Raw genomic sequence first — 18,081 nt, 5'->3', positions numbered from 1 at the left:
CACTTCCAAGCAGTGTTTAATATGTCAGAAAAAAACGTGCCAGGGCCCTCGTCAGGAGGCCACTGCTGCTTGCAGTACCAATTGTCCCTGCCAGGGCTGCCATTGATGGTACCAACACAACTAATAACCACCCAGCTCCTATGTGACAGTTTAAGCTATTGGAGGTCACCTAAAGCTATGATTATGGCTTTGGCGGTAGATATTACTGTTTTAATGTATATTGAATAATTAAACAACTGGTGTGCTTATCTCAAAATTAGGTCAACAGTGCCACCACGTGGAAGACAGTCATGAGTGCAGATGTTGATAAATAAGCGTTGGTTCCCAGCAATAGAAAACATAGTCTCAAATTAAGCACTGCTTCTGGGGCACCTTGAGTAGTATCAAGAGGTCAGATTTCCTTTGGTCAGTGCCTGGCAGCTTTCACTTTGTGAGACCCCTTACGGGTCATCTTTGGCAGTAGAAATATAGGATTTCAAATCCCTTTGGCCAGTGCCTGGCAACTTTCTATGGTTGCACTGGCTTCCTGCTTGCAATAATAGTTCAAGCCTTTGTGTTCCACTTACTTTGATGTTTTCTTCCCACAAAACTGCTAAACTGTGCGGACATGGACTGTGGGACTTTAGTCTGCTGCTACATTTGATGCACTTGTGTATTGGAGGTGGTAATCTATTTACATTATGTAGCTGGGTCTAGTGGCTTAGTAAACTAATGTGTCCACTGTAGGGGCCTACGTTTGATCTCACGGTCACAGGCTCAAATCCCGGTGGGTCCACTTTGCCTTTCATCCTTCTGCTGAGGTCAATAAAATAAGTACCATTGAGTTGGATAGCAATAACCATCTGTTATTCAGTGCTAAGATACCCTTCTGGATGACTGTGTGCTATAAAAATATACATGTTATATTGAGATGCTGACATATCAAGACCAGCAAAAGTAATGATACCTGAAGAGGATGCACCAACAATGACCTGCTACTGTATATACAAAAATACCACCTTCCAACTACATGATGAGTCCTACTGACGATGACAGCTACAACACATTTCAAATAAAAATCTGCACACTTATTTCCATGCCTTTACATGAGGAATTGTATCCAGAATATGTTTTTGGTTTGAATGGAATTTGATCTGCATGCTGTGAAAATAATTGGCTTACATGCTCATGAGCCTGGCTTTGATTCCAATGAGAAGAGGTAGAGTTGAAATGCTCCATTGTGGGCAGATTTCCATTGAGCATGCACAATGAGGCACAAATACAATGCATTCATGTACGGATGGAAAGGAATTGCCTCCAGACCTAGTGAGAAAGTATTCTTTTGTGGCTTTGAATGATGCCCAATGAAGGTATTTTCACTGACTTGAGATACGATGTTTATGAGCAAAAGCTCCTTTTCCGTGAGAAATGATCTTGATTTCTGGGACAACTACTGATCATTGGGTATAAAGGGGCCGGCATTCCCTTCATTTCAGCACAGTACATAGGTTCCTCTATCCAGGATGATTTGAAGACCTATTAAGTAAATATTTGGAAAAGGAAGACCAGAGTTTGATGTAACATGGATAATGCAACATTTGTGTGCCATTCTTTATTCTCTGCTAATAAAATGTTTTTTGATACTGATTTTGGGGACAATAGTGCAACATAATTTGATCCTTATTTTTTCCAAGAGGGGGTATTGAAATGCTTAAAAAACAGGCCTTTCATTTAATCTAGTGTTATAAAATAATCTTTTCCTTGGTAGTGATGGCGCAGATTTCATTTGGAGCCAGGTATTGTTTATATTTGTGCTTCAGACAGACTGCATTTAAATTGCCACGCACATTTTGGTGCAAGTAAAAACACATGGCGCATGAAAAATATGAAAGTAAGGCCTAGTCAGTCTGAAATGCTTGTGCTGAATTAACATGTGGTTTTGCAGTGTAGATAAAAGTGGCCTTTTTAGCTTTGAAGATTAATAGAATGTGTTTCTCTCTTCCCAGCTCATCCCTTGTAATCTAAATTCACGATTTCTGTCCTAAGAGACTTTGACTTAGTGAATATTTTGATAAACAAGTTTAGTTTAAAACACCTCTTTTTATAATGTGTGTGAATTAACAATTCACCAAACAATACACATGGGGCTAAATGCTTTTTGCATGAAAAGCTATCTAAAACATTAAAGCATGTTGCTGTGTACGCTGTATTAACTGTGTGCGCTGTATTAACTGTGTGCGCTTTTACATTTTACACTAATGCATAATAATGCTATGTTGTACATTGCACATTTTTGCATGTTGTACACAAATTATAGAAAAAGCTGCTTTAAACTAATAGCTTGGCTAGGTAAACATTTATAAGGGTTATTAGTATGAGGGAGGGAAATATAATGGGCTGATTTACATGAAATTAGTATTCTCTTTTGTGTCTGTTTTGTTTTTGGGCCTACCATTAAATGGCTGCCCGTGAATTGAGCAAGGCTATGACTTGCATTAAAGAGAAGAGAGCATGCGCAGACACCAGCTTGACTCAAACCGAGGAAGGAGTCAAGGTCACTTTGAACTTTGAACATTCTTTTGATTGTGCCAATGTACCAGTTAACTAAAGTATCCTTCTAGCCTGCGCGGTGGAAGAAAGGAAGAAGAAAAGATAAAAACATTTTTCCTAGTAAATGTTGCTAAACATATAAAATGTATTCATCATTTGCGCTTCTTTTGTTAAAACTGGTATGCTCTAGAATTCTAGAATGAGTCAGGATAGTGAGACCTCATGCCATCATGGCTGACCAATCACGTACATGTTTTCCTGAAGATGCAACATTTTTGTGTAGTCTGGCAAGAATCAGAGTATAAATAATGACCTCTTTAGAGGCGTGGTTGGCTTTTTTGCTCATTTTGGATTTTGGCTTAGGCTCTGCTGCATTCATATGGGTTAGGTACGAGAAACGTCGCTGGAGATAGCTGAAGGGTGGAGATTGCTTCCGAGGAGAGGGGAGGTTTTTTTTTCAGAGTCCTAGCACATCATATTTTGGCACCAGGCCACATTCCTTTAAGGTCTGGTGAAGGAGGGGTACTTTCATGGAGCAGCTATCAGAGACACAGAGATGCAGAGAGTGCAGCTGATTAGGACAGAATTGGATGCTAAACTTTAAGTTTATGCTTTGACTAATTAATTAGGTCTGAAAAGATTTATTTGACTTATGCATTTATTTCTCTTAATGGGAGATTTTTGCAAACTATTTAATTATTGATTAGCCTTGCAAGACTATTTTTCTTAGAAACTCTTTAAGAGTTTTGACTGATATTTTGCGCCACATTTTCCTTTCTACATGTGATGCTTATATTCAGAATGTAATATGTTCTGTATTAATGCTATTTTTCCTGTTTTCCAAATTCTGTAACTTGATTTATATTTTACTAATGAATAAAGGGTTAGAGAAAAACTTAACTTTGACTAGAAAATAAAACCCTTTAAAATACTCAACAACTCTCTTCATTGGCTTAAATAATAATTGCATTTTTGGCCGTTCATATTTAATTAAAATCTTCTGAAGGTAATACATGGTGTGAAGGGCCCAACACCTCCCCAGCGGTAAAATAGAGGTAGCATGAGGGTTTTGCATTAAGAAATTACCAGATGAAATTACCGCTTTATCAGAAGATAATTCAATGACAAACTAGAGAAAGGTGAAGTTAGGGTTTCATCATTCTATTTTTTGCACAATGTGGAGAGGCAACGTGTATCCAAATTTGTTATTGGTTTCAAAATACCATACAATTAAACATGAATAGATAACAGGATTGATGAGTCTTCCAACAGATGACGTAGATTTTCAAAATGCTTATATTGTGATTCATAAAATCCACAGCTACAGCCTACGCGTTTCGCCCAACACGGGCTTCTTCAGGGCTTATCTTTATATCTTTGCACTAAAATACTGTTTCTCCAAGATGGGTAGTCTTCATTGACCTTCCACACCAAACATCGGCGAATATATCCCAAAATTCCAAAAGCGCCCATTCATTGATCGGTAGATAGTGTTAATGAATTTCCCTCCTCTGTCAGGGGAGTCCTTGGTTCTTAAAATAAAATTGGTAGCTGTAATGATAGCCGTGTCGCTATCATATGCCTATTTAGGCACAAAGTCCTGTCTCCTATGTTGGAGTCCTCCTCGTCGGATCCTGGTTCCGGAAAGCATGTGTACAAAAAATCATTCTCCTGACTTACTTTTCAATAATTATCTTCTAATTCTTTTCTTCTTCTTCCTGAGATTGGAGAATATCCCAGTGACGGAATTTCCTTTTCAGGGTTTACTATTAGCTCTAATTGCTGATTAAATAATTGTTTTTAATTTGAATAATTGGCATTTTTAATTAAATTGTCCTTTGTAATTGCCAGTTTTAATCACGTGCCAATTTAATTGTCATTTTAATAATTATTTAAAAATCAGGTTATTATTTTATTTCCAACACCTATTTTTATATTTAATCATTGTTTTATTTAATATGTATTTGAAAATGATCTAATAATATATTATTGTCGCGCCGGGATGCCCCCGGGTAAGCTGAGCGCGTTACAAGTTTCATATAATAATAATAATAATAATAATAATAATAATAATTTACCCTAAATTTGCCTAGTAGGCGGTTCTTAAACTGAAAATATTATTCTACATTACTTTTCTTTTGTCACTTAAGAATGAAATTTGGTTTTGTAATTGATGCTGAGATATTTTTACTGATATCTCTACAATCTTTGCCAATTAAATCAATAAGTATCATTCTGTGACTCAAAAATATGTCCTACATTTCCCCATCATTAGCAAATATGGTACAATTCAAATGGATTACAGTCTCTGAACTTAATACTTCACCAAACCCGACTAGTTCTGACCTAATCTTGTCTTCTGTGTGAATTCTAAAGTGTTTGGTAAATGCTCTGTTAGAAAACTCAACATTACCAGTAATGCAGAATTTGGTTTGACGGAGTGCAGCATAAAGTTCCTCTTCAGTTTCTAACGAGAACGCCACCAGAGACAAGTGCTGGCTACTTATTTTATTTAGCATGTTTTATCTTCATTGCAGGCATTTTTAAATTGATATTTTTCAACAATTATTAACAACCAAATTATTTGTCCAAGTACAAATCTGAAGGTGAGGGGTTGTCGTAACACAACTTTTAATCCAGTTTCATCCCGTAACTCCCTTTACTGGTCGAATTTGGATTCGCTCACCAGATGTAGCACTGACTTTCCTAATTTCTACAGTCTCTACTTTCAAAGGGAGGACAAAATTCATAATTAACATCTTAGGTTTAGTTATGGTTGGTCCTTTATCTCTTTCTACCATGTGCATGTGGCACTTGCTAATTACATACAACAGTTAAGGGAAACAGAAATAGTTTAAAAGAGTACAGCTATCCTTAATATTGGATTTCAGTCTGAGAAAAAAGACAAAATGGTATAAGCAGTGCAAATAATTTTTTCGCAAAGTATGGAAATCTAAGATATTCTAGTATTGTTACTTTTTCAGGTTTGAGAAATGCTGCATTTTTATTAACACAAGCTTAGTGGGAGCACCTTTTCATCTTGTATTCAAGACAAATAAGAGGTATTACAAAGTATTTCTAAGAAAGTTAAATTGGAGATGGGAACAGTGGAACAATGGAGTAGTGAATAGCATGTTCTGTTTATGAATAAGTCCAGAATCGCAAACACGTCACAGTGCTTCCATAATCATTAGGTTAAAAGTAAAATATTTCAATGCTATAATTGCTCAATTTGACCAAGAGTATACACCGGCAATTTGTTGGGTGAAGATTTTCTCAGTTTGCTTTTGTGTCAAGTAGAGGAAAAATAGGGTTGATGTACACACACTTGAGCAAAATAAGTGTGTAACAATTTTTGTACCCAACTGATAATTGCAAACAAATTTGCACTGATGCATTTGAGTGTCTGTAGAAATATATTTTTCTACAAGTCATTTATTTCTAATCATTTGTGTGCCAATGCTTTACAAAATTGCCCTTATAGTGTTACCTGACATTAATGCTAATACATCCTGCTTTGTTGACATAATGCAGTCTACATGCTTACTATCAACTTTACATTTTTAATTTGTCAATATGTGAAATTGGTCCACAAATAATCACATGATTGTTACTTAACTTTGTTGTTCAAATATTGATCTAGTGTTATTATGAGGTGTGTCTGTCCTGCAGTGAGGTGAGTGTTATCTTAATAAACATGGATCTTACTGTGTTATCCTTTGTGTTGCATTCCCCTAGCTCATATTGTATCACTTTACCTATACATCTGTTTGGTTACCAAGAAAATAGTGCACATCCATGCTATATCAAATGTATATTCAGTGAATTCTGCTCTTATGTAGAGCACTCAGATATCATTATGTCATGTTCGCATTAAATAGACATGCAACAATAATATAATTTGATAAAATGTACACACTTTCATGTACAAAAGTTAAGAGTACCTGCCATGGTTTTACTTCTTGGATATTTACTGATGTCCAATTGATATAGGGTCCTTCCTCCAGCCTGTGAGAATTTAGATCATGTAACGCCCAGGCCATGGCCATGACAGCGGTGTAGACATTGTATGCAATTCGGGTATCATAAACATTGTTGTAGTCAATGTGTACATTCTCCAATTTTTCATCCCCTGTGCACCATTCTGTGTTATTAGCCATTATGCTAGTTATGTTGTTTGGAAGCCTCCACTTACATCCAAATGCTTCTTCCCAGAAAACCGGGAGAAAGGCATTTTCTGCAGATCTAGAATGATGGACACTATTGAGATGTGCCTCGAATCCAGGAACAGGTCCATTGTACATTGTGAGTCCAATGGTGCCAATAAGAACATTTGAGTACATATCCATTGCTAAAGTGGAAGATATGGACCAACCTTCAGTGGCAATGAACACTTTGCCGCTCACTCTGTGTCTTACCATCTCATCTACTAAAGGAAGCAGTCCAGCATCAGTGGCAAAGATGACAATGGATGTAGCAGTTGATGTTTTCATCACCTGAATTATGTGAAAGGCATTCCTGTCAGCTTGACTCATGATGATATTCTCAAAGAAGGCTATGCATGCCCCCAATCTTTCAAGCTCTTGTTTTAATATTTGGCCACCCTGTTGGCCATAGTCATTATCCTCAACCAGCAGACCTACCCATGTCCAGCCAAAATGTATCAATAGCTGAGCTAGGCCTCTGGACTGGAAATCATCATTAGGAATGGTGCGGAAGAAGGAAGGGAACTGTTTTCTGTCACTCAGGAGTGGGCTGGTTGAAACAAAACTGATCTGTGAAAATGCAGAATTAAAAATGACAACATTAACACAGCTTTTTATGTCCATGGTGTATTAACAGGTGCAAAAGTACTAAAAGACGGGATCTTTAGTAAATCTCATGGTTCGAACTGCATGCTTGTAATGTACAACTGAATATCAACACCCAAAAAATCATGGCATACTAATATTGAGCAAAAGACACACAATTGATGGACGGAATGCAGAACAAATCTAAACATTCACCCCCAGTCAAGTGATCTGGATTAATTCTATTATTCTTTTTCTCACTATGCTAACCCAGTTTAGATATGGCCATATGCAAATCAGTCTTCACCCGGTGCCTCATGGGAACAGTCCAGCCCGAACTGCCAAGCCAGGTCCTCCTGGACCGGAAACAAGGATCCTTGGACCAGTTTCGGGTTTTCACCCTTCATCAGCCAGGATACCTTGAATCCCGTGGCACAGTGGGCCAATGACCGACATCTGGGCATACCCGGCGCACTTAGGGTGAGAAAGCAATAGACACACACTTGATTGACAGAAGGCAGAACAATTCAAAACATTCACACCAAGTCAAGAGATCTGGGTTAAATTCATCATTCTTTTGCTCAGCATGTCACCCCAGGTTACACCTGGACGTTTGCAAATCAGTCATGACCATGTGCCTCTTGGGAACAGTCCAGCCCGGACTGTCAAGCCAGGTCCTTTCTGGACCGGAAACAAGGATCCTAGGACCGGTTTTGGGGTTTCACCCCTCATCAGCCAGGATACCTTGAATCCAGTGGCAGAGTGAGCCAGGAACCTATGTCTGGGCATACCCTGCACACTTAGGGCGAGAAAGCAAAAGACACACAATTGATGGACGCAATGCAAACAAATCATAACATTCATGCCAAGTCAAGAGATCTGGGTTAAATCCACCATTATTTTGCTCACCATGCCAGCCCAGTTTAGGCCAGTCCATGAGGCAGAAATGAGAAAGGGAGGTATAGACGTCTAAACCCGGTATACGGACAGCAACAGACTGTGTGCCGCAGGGGATCTTATGAGTGAAAGACACCCCTTCAATATGGTGGGGAGCCGCTATGAATTTTAATGGCCACCACCTGTCAGCCGTGGGTAAAAATTTGAGATCCAGTGAGGTGAAGTCTGGTCCGAGCCCTGAAGAAATTGCTGTTAAGAAGAATGGCAAGGAAACATGTTGGCCCATCTTAAAGTAGTCTGGTTTTAAATGTGAGTGTGATGTGTGAGTCATAACTATTTTATTTGGAGAAAAGTGATTACTATTTCTCACAGTGCAGGGTCCTTTTTTAACACTAGATGCTTTTGTGCATACTTTACTTATCTCTCTGTTCAGCTTTTATACTTTACACTGGACACTTTTTCTTTTCTTTTCACAGATAAGAAAGTTACTGATGATGAGAAACGTGGGCAAACTTGTGAGTACCTACCAGCAGCTCCCTTGGTGATAATTACGTGAGGTGCTTTCTTTCCTTCATACCTTTTTTTTTTCTTCACACAGCTGTGAACAGAAAGGGGGTGTTTGTACTTGGGGTAGACTGATAACTGTGTGTCTGGAAAAGAAAAAACTTTTTATGTGGGACATTTTTAACTGGATACAACTGTCAATTGATTAAAGCCAGCGGTTGGGTGCAGATATTAGAAAAATCCCCGCTTGGTTCCTAAGAGATTGTAATGTGTCCTAAACAGCCAGGTCTTTGTTTTGGATAGGACGGAATACAGAATAAATATTGAGGGCAGAATATCGAGGGACAAAATATTGAAAGTAAGTGCATATAAAATAGTACCAATTTACTGTTCCTAACCAAAGATTATAGTTATCAAAACAGGGGTTGACCCAGTATAGTCAAAGGACCTGGGTATTCAGTAGTATAGAAAACAGTTGGTCCTCGACATATATTTAAAACATAGAACAAGTTATTGCATTCGGTTGAGTTAATTTTCTTCAAAACCAAAATTGAATCTGTATTGTTAGTTCAATAGGTAATACTAGCCCTCATTGACAAGATATCATACAGTAGACACCAACAAACCATTAAAACTGGGAAAAGTCCAATCAGATTGGCATGTTTAATGTACAGTAAAACAAAGTTTTAAATTCCACGGATCTTCATACATATATTTACACTAATACTAGACCAAAGTATATTTCTACAATAAAAGAACGTGCACAGAGAAAGATTAAAGAGTGTGCTCAAGTGAATGATCAAGAGGATCAGAGAGACATAGTGTAGGTCATTTATATACAAGAAAAACGATGAGCCTGCCCTAGAAAATGCTTGTAAAAAATGTACTTCTTTTTTACTAGCTTGTATACTATATACAGTTCCGTAGTCCTTAATTCGCACAATTGGCAAAAGGGGATTTGGAATTGGGGCAGGGGGCAGGGGTCAGCAGGTGCAGGCTCTCACAGGGAAATGTCGTCGACGTTTCGACCCAACCATAAAACGGGTGGCTCAATTCCTCAACAACGGGTCTTCATCAGGACGGAATTTGGGAAAAGGGGGGGTATAGGGGGACACACAATTCTTTCAGAGTGCACGTAGGTTAAAAACCATTGTCATTGGGCACCCTTTTGTGGTGCATCAACCTCAGTGCGACGTTTGGTCCGCACTCGAAAATAAGTAGTTCACAGGTTATTACCACCGTGTTCGTTCGGGGATGTTTGGAAGTCAGAAGTCAAAGAGCCAAAATCGCTGTATACAGCACCGAGAAATGAATCCTCTACACGAGCGTACCGCGCGGCTTGCAAACTCCCCTCCGCGTTAAGGTTTGGTTTTGAAGGAAATTAACTCAACCGAATGCAATAACTTGTCCTAACCAAAGATTGACATACCTTGAGGTATATGTACTGCATAGGTACGTTTATGTGGAGTTAGGTATAGAAAGTCTAGACTTACTTACCTGACAATATTATATTTTCGAAATTCTCTCCTGAATATTTTGGCACATCGATATTGTTCATTCGATCATTAGGGAGAACAACACCTATTTTGAGTCTATTTTCATAGTATGCATTGGTATTCTGTGCTTATCTGGTAGTGATAGTGGTAGTGATACTACTTCAGCAGGAGAGAGAAGAGCTAGTAGGTCTCTAATGCATGGACAATGCAATGTTCTTGGTCATAGCTTCAAATTATTCAGATGGATTTATTCCTATATCATACTACTAGGTAAGAAATTGCTTCTATTATGAGCAAGTAATTCTGCGATTTCCATCTGACATGTTTTGGTACAGCAAGTAGCGTAATAGAGCTTTTTCAAGGCGATGCACTAACATTTGGTATTGTTAGCCTAAGCATCCCATCCTAACGTGTGGTCATGGCAAAGTCACTGAGAAGAGACCCGGTCTCTGTTGTTTATTGTGACTATCTGCACTGCGTCATCGTGTGGCATAAACCCATCAGAACCTTCCTCTATATGTATGCTAGATTCATACTAGACATTCCCTTATGCAAATGGTGCTAAATAATTTGTTCTTGTTATCAGATGAATCTGCACCTGATTATGTCCTCAGAGACATGAAGTGGGGAGTATCAATAGCAAACCATTTATTTTAGTGGTATTACTCATGCACTCTCTTTTATCCAGGTAATTGATACTACCTATAGCTGAGAGTACTTGCCTGTGCAAAAACGGGAGAAAGAGAAGTATACACTCATCTTCTAGTTGGCTGAAACTATGAAGCAGGAGGAAATGCCAATTACATTTATTTAAGCACAACCTACCAAGTCTAACTTACCCTGCCAATAGCTTCCCATTTTCTGGTTACATATAACATGCTAATAGGTCATGTGGTATATGAAAAGAAATTCTTAGTGCCTGATTACGAGTTTGGTGGTCATTTAGTGGGCTGCCATGCCAGTGGCCTGCTCCAGGGCCACCAATATTGTAGTTTGGAGGGCTGTCCTTTGGCGTTCCCACGCAGTGCCTATTGAAAAGGCACCACAATGGGAATGCCAAAGCCTGTTTCTGCTCAGCATGAACTGTAAAGTCCATGGCTTGCGGGAAAGGGGGTGACTGTACACAGGAGGCTGCAGACACACTATGGCCCTGAGGCAACTGTGGCCCTGTAGGGCACCCTTTGTTTCATCACTGCCACCGTTTTCATGGCAGCCTCATTGCCATGAAAACTGTGGCAGTGAGGAAACTCCTGATATGCTGGGCGGTGCCACAGTAGCACCACCAGCATATTAGAGCCTCCACCGTGGTATCCATGATCCCTGGTGGTGACAGAGGGTCTGTGGCATTCCGACCACCGTATTCATAACACAGTAGCTGGTCGCCAGTCAGGCAGTCCAGGGACCCCCACCAGGGGTTCCGCAGTCCGATGGACTGCCAAACACGTAATCAGGCCCTTGGGCTCAAAATAGAGAAGATATGTGCAGGAAAATATTTGCCCCATTTTTAAGTTTTGACCTCTTTAATGCTTTAGCCACAGTTCCAAATGGTTCTACATACAAACAAATGGTTTTATATGCCCCTTTCTAATCAGGTGTGTACAATCACCTGCAATAATCAGACCTTCTACTTATGAACAATCTGTAACAATTGAGGTGTTGGCATGTTCTTACCTGGGGTAGTCTGTAAAGGCCCAGCACCCGCGCCATGACAGTGGAGCATGATGAGCTAGCATCACCGACGATGCCCATGATTGGAAGAGTCCACTGGCATCTAAAGTTTGGGGGAGGCTCTGTTTGTCCTGCCAGTATCCAGAGAGTCCCCTCTAGGGATCGCTGCAGGATCCTACAGGAGTCATAGATTCGAAATCCCAGTGTGATGTTCGGAAGAAGATCTGCACTCCTGCTGATCTCCTCAATGGCAAACACCATGGCCTGCAGAGACTGGTAATTCTGGAGCTGGAACCTGCAAGGTCAATGGAGAGCTCATATGTCTCTAGCTCTGATACCCTCCCCCTGGAAAATTGACTTATTTTATGGCAAATGTTCAAATAAGAGGACATTCTGTGTTTCAACCTTTGTTTAAATACAAAGGTGGGAAAATAATAACACAGAGAGGAAGGGATATGAATCTTTCACCTTGAAGTTGTGAGGAACAATGTTATAGGGGTTGGCCACATCCAGAGAGCGTGAAACTACCTTCTTACATGAACAACGATAAGACATACAATATGGTTGTATTTATGGTCAAACAAAAGCCAAGAAATCTCTTGCATTCAAAGTGCTAGTCCAACCCTGTTGGGTGAGTGTGATAGCTCAGTAGACTAATGTGTTCACTGTAGGGCTCCATGTTTGACCCCTTGGTCAAAGGTTCACATCCAGATAGCTTCTCAGCCTTTCATCCTCCAGAGGTAACTACAATGATTACCAGTACGTAGGTTACCATAAACATCTGTTAGCATGAAATTAAACACAGATACCTACAGTGCATGCAATATTCCTTATAGCCTTCATAACTGCGGACATTTTGAAAACATCAAATGGATGCACAGAGGTTGACTCCAATATCAACATCAAACATTGTCTCTGACTGTACCTTTGGCAGGTAAGGCGCGCAGGCTGCATGGTGAAGCTGGGCTCCTGAAATTCAACATCGTCGTGGAGAGGGAAGATGCCACCCAGGAGGATATCCCCTTCTTTGGAAAGCCCACTGACCTCTGGAATGGGAAGGTGGCATCCTGGAGCCACATTCTGTCCTGCAGCTGACGTCATTAGCCAGTGCATCAGGAGACTGAGTGAGATATTCTGAGAAAGGAACAGTAGGCAGTGTCTTTGTAGTGCAATGACACCTGTGGTCCAGGAAGAGAGATGGTACATACTGCTGACCTGAGACTGGCTCCTATCGAATCTGTTCAGGTGGCTAGGAAAATCATAATGAGAGCTCAGTCAGAGACCTGACTTGGCTATAGGAGACAAAGTATGAGCCATCAAAACAAGCAGCAGGCAAATGCCACAGCAAACATCCTCTAAAGATAAGAGACTCCCATCATTAAAAATAGGTTATTTTGTGAATATTATGGGTACATCAAGATATGTCTGTTTCTCATGTGCACTGCATATATGGCAGTATATTTGTTTGTAGAGTAACATTATTGTCTATTAAACAAAGCACAAGTGCTGTTTTTATGTAGCACACATCTTCGACTGAATTTTAGCACTATGGTCTCAGAACCGTCGCAAACTTAAAATCAGACAATGTGAAGGATAGTGATTTGAGTAGGATCACACAATTCCGAAATCTGAGATTTGAACTCATTTGTTCTGGTCATACATTGTGATTCGCCTTCATTTTCTGAGCTGCAGTTTCCCTGTCCCCAAGATTTCAGTCAGCCAACGACCATGAGGTGGTGAGAAGGCAGTCTAGTTCTGTCTCTTTCCTGAAATTTAAAAAGCGATTTTCCCTACTGTGATTGCATTATTTGCACCTGTTTTGCTTGTGGAAGTTACAGTTTCAAAATGTAAGTTTTTTACCTGCCCGTGATTGCATCATTTGCCGCCAACTTTTTTTTAGAAAGTTGTGGTTTTTACCTGCCTGTGACTGTTTCGTTTGACCTGTTGAGTTGTGGGGTTTGCAGTACAAAATCTGTTGTTTTTTCACATTGCCCATTACTACCTGTTTTCCCTCCTCAAGTCAAGTCAAGTCAGAAGCATTTATAGCGCGCACATATCACATCCAATGGAGTCTCATGGCGCTTGCAGACGACACTGACCAGAAGAATAGCTAAAATCAGGAAAACAGCCAGGTTTTGAGTTTCTTGCGAAACCTTAGATGTTCAATGGTAATTCCCATATCCAACGGCATCTTATTCCAGAGAGAGGGTGCCAGGAAGGAAAAAGCTCGACCCCCATTTCTGGCCATTTGGATTGGCCGCGGGGTAAGCAGTGACTTGTTGCTTGATCTGAGTTGTCTGCTTGGCTCATACCAGGTAAGTTTGCGGGACCAATATTTTGGGCCTTTCCCATACATTTGTTTATGTGTCAAACATAAGATTTTAAACGTAATTTGCTTCTTTACCGGGAGCCAATGTAACTCCTTAAGGCAGAGGGCAGAGGAGGACATTCGCGGTAGGTTCAGCACTAGACGTGCTGCAGTATTTTGCAGAACCTGCAACATTTTCAAGAGATTTTCATTCGTTGCCAATAATAGGGCATTTCCATAATCTAATCTATTTATGATTAGGCCTTGAACCAGGGGTTTTCGTGCCTCGTCAGGTATCCATTTGAAATTTTTTCGAAGATTACGCATAATTCCGAAACAGATTCCCACAATGTAATCAATTTGGCATTTCATAGAAAGTTTATTATCCATATGGACGCCCAAATTACGCACTGATTCCTTAGGAGCTGGGCAGTCGCCTAGCTGCACTGGCCACCAATCCTGCGTCCAGTATTCGGTAGCCTTGCCAAACAGCATGACTTCTGATTTGTTGCCGTTTAGCTGCAAATGATTCTTGCCCATCCAGTTCTTAACCTCAATCATACATTTTTTAAAGCGGGATTTGGTTTCCATAATGTCGGGGCCAAGAGTGACCAGGATTTGGGTATCATCGGCGTAGGATAATACATCAAAACCAAACACCCTGATCACCTTGGCTAGAGGTGTCATATACAGATTAAAAAGTGTTGGGCTCAATATAGAGCCCTGCGGGACACCCCTTTTGACTGGTCGAGAGCTGGCTACGTTCTTACCCACTTGCACTGTAGTAGCGCGATTGGATAAAGAGTTCTTAAACCAGTCTAGGACCCCCCCTCTGACACCAATCTCCCATAGCCGTTGGATCAAGATGCGATGGGAGATGATGTCAAAAGCCGCAGACAAATCTAGGAGGATTAAGATAGTTGCTTGATGTTTGTCCAACGCAATCCTGATATTGTCTGCGACCTCTATCAATGCAGTCTCCGTGCTGTGAGCAGCACGAAAACCAGACTGGGAGGGATCCAGCAACTCCTTACTCTCCTGGTAGTTTACCAGTTGCCCATTTACAAAGGATTCCAATATTTTCCCAAAATAGGGCAGCAGGGAAATAGGTCGATAATTTAGGTGGACCTCAGCATTAGCACCAGGTTTTTTCAATATCGGCCTAACTCTTGCCGCCTTCCATACCGTGGGAAAGTCAGCTTCTGAGAGAGATTTATTAAGGAGAAAGGTGAGATCTTCAATAAGAACTGGGGCCAGTGTTATAAATGTTTTAGGGGAAATTTGGTCATTAGGGGATCCTGATTTTTTTTTTTCCCTATTTCTAGAGTTTTCTCATTATCAAACATTTCAAATGTCTCCCATCTATGGAAAAGGTCATTATAAATAGCCGTAGCATCATGAGGGAATGTTTGTATAACTTCCTGACTAAAAGTTTTCTGTATGGTATTAATGGATGTTACAGTTTCAAAATGTAAGTTTTTTACCTGCCCGTGATTGCATCATTTGCTGCCAACTTTTTTTTAGAAAGTTGTGGTTTTTACCTGCCTGTGACTGTTTCGTTTGACCTGTTGAGTTGTGGGGTTTGCAGTACAAAATCTGTTGTTTTTTCACATTGCCCATTACTACCAGTTTTCCCTCCTAATTTCTCCCTTGCTCTGTGCTCAAACCTGTGTGTTGAGCAATCCACCCAAGCTCCCATTTTGTGTTAACAAGTGAATTAAACCAGATTCCCCTCCTTCCCCCTTAGCAATAGAGATAATATACATCAGAGAGTGAACAGGGAGTGCATTGAGACAGCAGTAATCTGCTGTTAGCTGTTTATGCTGTGTTTTTTAGGGATTGTACACTTTTTGGCTAGGAGAGTGAGTAAAGTTTTGTAAAAACTGTATTGTTAGAGGGCAAAGTTTGTTAGGCCCTTACTTGTAGGACTCCAAAGTGTGGATTGAGCTTGTTTGTCTCATAGGGGAGTCTGAATTGAGGAGCAGCTACCAACTTTTGGCCAGCAAACATTGCCTGAGGTCCCAGAGAGCTTATAAGGTCGAGCATTCGAGACCTCTTGTATATACTTTAGTATATATTTATATGTGTATGTACTTTATGTGCTCTGGAGATCAGCCCTAGGACTTGCCTGCTTCCGCTTAGGGACTTTTTTTCTGTTCAACTGCCTCTATTTAACCGTCTTGATAGAAAATGACCAGTAGAGGTCAGTAAAATACCAGAATTGCTTTCTTTTTGCTCAACTGCCTCTATTTAACTGTCTTGATAGAAAACGATCAGTAAAAAGTAACCCTAAGCACAATTCAGTGTCTCAGCACTCACTACTAAAGCACACAAACCACATCTATACACCCTTCTATCCCAGCTACGACACATTTCCATCATCTTCCACACACAGTATACACCTCTATTCTATTTCGCTAACCAATACACTCATCACTAACACAACCCAAATCCACACCATACTTAACTATATCCCATCTAAACACACACTCCCTGCTCTAATTACTCCTAACAGACCCCTTTTTGTCACTAACAAACCTATGCTCAGCCTTTCATAATTTCTCCAACCAATAACCTTCACATCTTTCTACCATAACAACACAACCACACAACACTTACACTTTACTGCACCACACATATTACCTCTTGCAGCAAGCAAGGCTAAGACCAGCACTCTATTCCATCTCTTCTTACACACAACATACACTCTACTTACAAACACATCACCACTAAAGATGGGCGGAGTTTGCGAAGTTGCAGTATGTGGAATTTCGCAGAGTTGCATTAAAACTCAGTAGAATTCCATGGAAATCTGCTCCACACTAAAGTCTCTCTTTTTTTTTTAAACTGCATTAAGTTATGTGTGCAAATAGGGATGCCTAGAAAGAAATCACTCCCGGGTAGAACATGCATGCTGTCACTCATTTCACACCTCCAAGCCTCCTCTCTGCTGAGCTAAGTGTACTCCATCAAAGGAAAAGAGCCCTCTGCATCCACAGGTGGAGTGAGTACTTGCTTCATTCTTCTATCCCCCTTAAGCCCAGCCCCCTTCCTGCCAGGCGTCGGTAGAGGTTTACATTTCCAAAGCCCCCGCTGCCAGTATGATTGTGGTGTTCCCAGTGTCCGTATTGCAGGCCTGCTTTAGGGGTGGCTTCTCTATGTCCCTCTGTGACTGTTTCCGCTGTGTTGTGCAGCCTATCATGTCACACATCACGTAACCGCACAGGTGTAGAACAGATGCCAACCACCCTCTCCGGACACCTAATCAGTGATCATTGGATGATCAAACATATCTCAGTCTCCCATTGACAGCATCTCATGATGTTTTAATAGTGTGCACCCGGGAGGGGCTGTGGTGATCTCATATTGTTTTCTTGTGTGTGTGTGTGTGTGTGTGTGCGGGTGTGTGCGTGTGTGTGTGTGTGTGTGTGCAGGAGGGGAGCCGGTGAGGGCTGCACGCAGATGTTGGTATATGGGGCTGGGGCAGCTGCAGTCACATAGGGAAGTCAGTGGATATGCTAATTGCCGGTCACTGATGCAGCTTTGAACATGTCACAAGTACCCAGTGAGTGACTCCGACCTTCTGGAGGATATTTGTTCATGCGGTAATGCATTTCCTGACAGCTCAGGTCAGTGTTGGCCTGTTTTCTTTCACAAAGCGATGTGTGCCACTATGCTACTTTTCATTTTCCACAAACGTAATCACAAAGTTGTTATCAAGAAGTATTAATCCATACCATACTGTTCCACCTTTACATTTATTCAAGTACTTTAACATAATAAAATCACAAATGTAATCCCGTGCCCCGCTGCGTTTTGACTCCTCAGCAGCATATTTTCTAGAAAGATCGAATCATTTGCTCAGAATAAAACATATGTTTGGTTTCAC

At 40.6% G+C, this 18,081-nt stretch overlaps 1 protein-coding gene across 1 annotated transcript in view; it reads right to left on the bottom strand.

Annotated features, from left to right (window-relative positions):
- The window catches only part of LOC147678510 (extracellular calcium-sensing receptor-like), a 41,949-nt gene extending 28,859 nt beyond the window's left edge, over nucleotides 1-13,090 (bottom strand). The window contains exons 1-3 of the mRNA XM_086946587.1: nucleotides 12,810-13,090; nucleotides 11,888-12,179; nucleotides 6,474-7,304 (exon numbers count right to left, since the gene is read on the bottom strand). Coding sequence (XP_086802713.1) covers nucleotides 6,474-7,304; nucleotides 11,888-12,179; nucleotides 12,810-13,090 — 1,404 coding nt within the window. The remainder of the gene's footprint in view (nucleotides 1-6,473; nucleotides 7,305-11,887; nucleotides 12,180-12,809) is intronic.
- Nucleotides 13,091-18,081: the final 4,991 nt, after the last annotated feature.

The sequence above is a fragment of the Lissotriton vulgaris genome, chromosome 12 (assembly GCF_964263255.1).
Source record: "Lissotriton vulgaris chromosome 12, aLisVul1.2, whole genome shotgun sequence".
NCBI classification, from domain to species: Eukaryota; Metazoa; Chordata; class Amphibia; order Caudata; family Salamandridae; genus Lissotriton; species Lissotriton vulgaris.
Note: the sequence above shows the minus strand (reverse complement) of the source record. Positions and strands in the feature narration are given on the sequence as shown.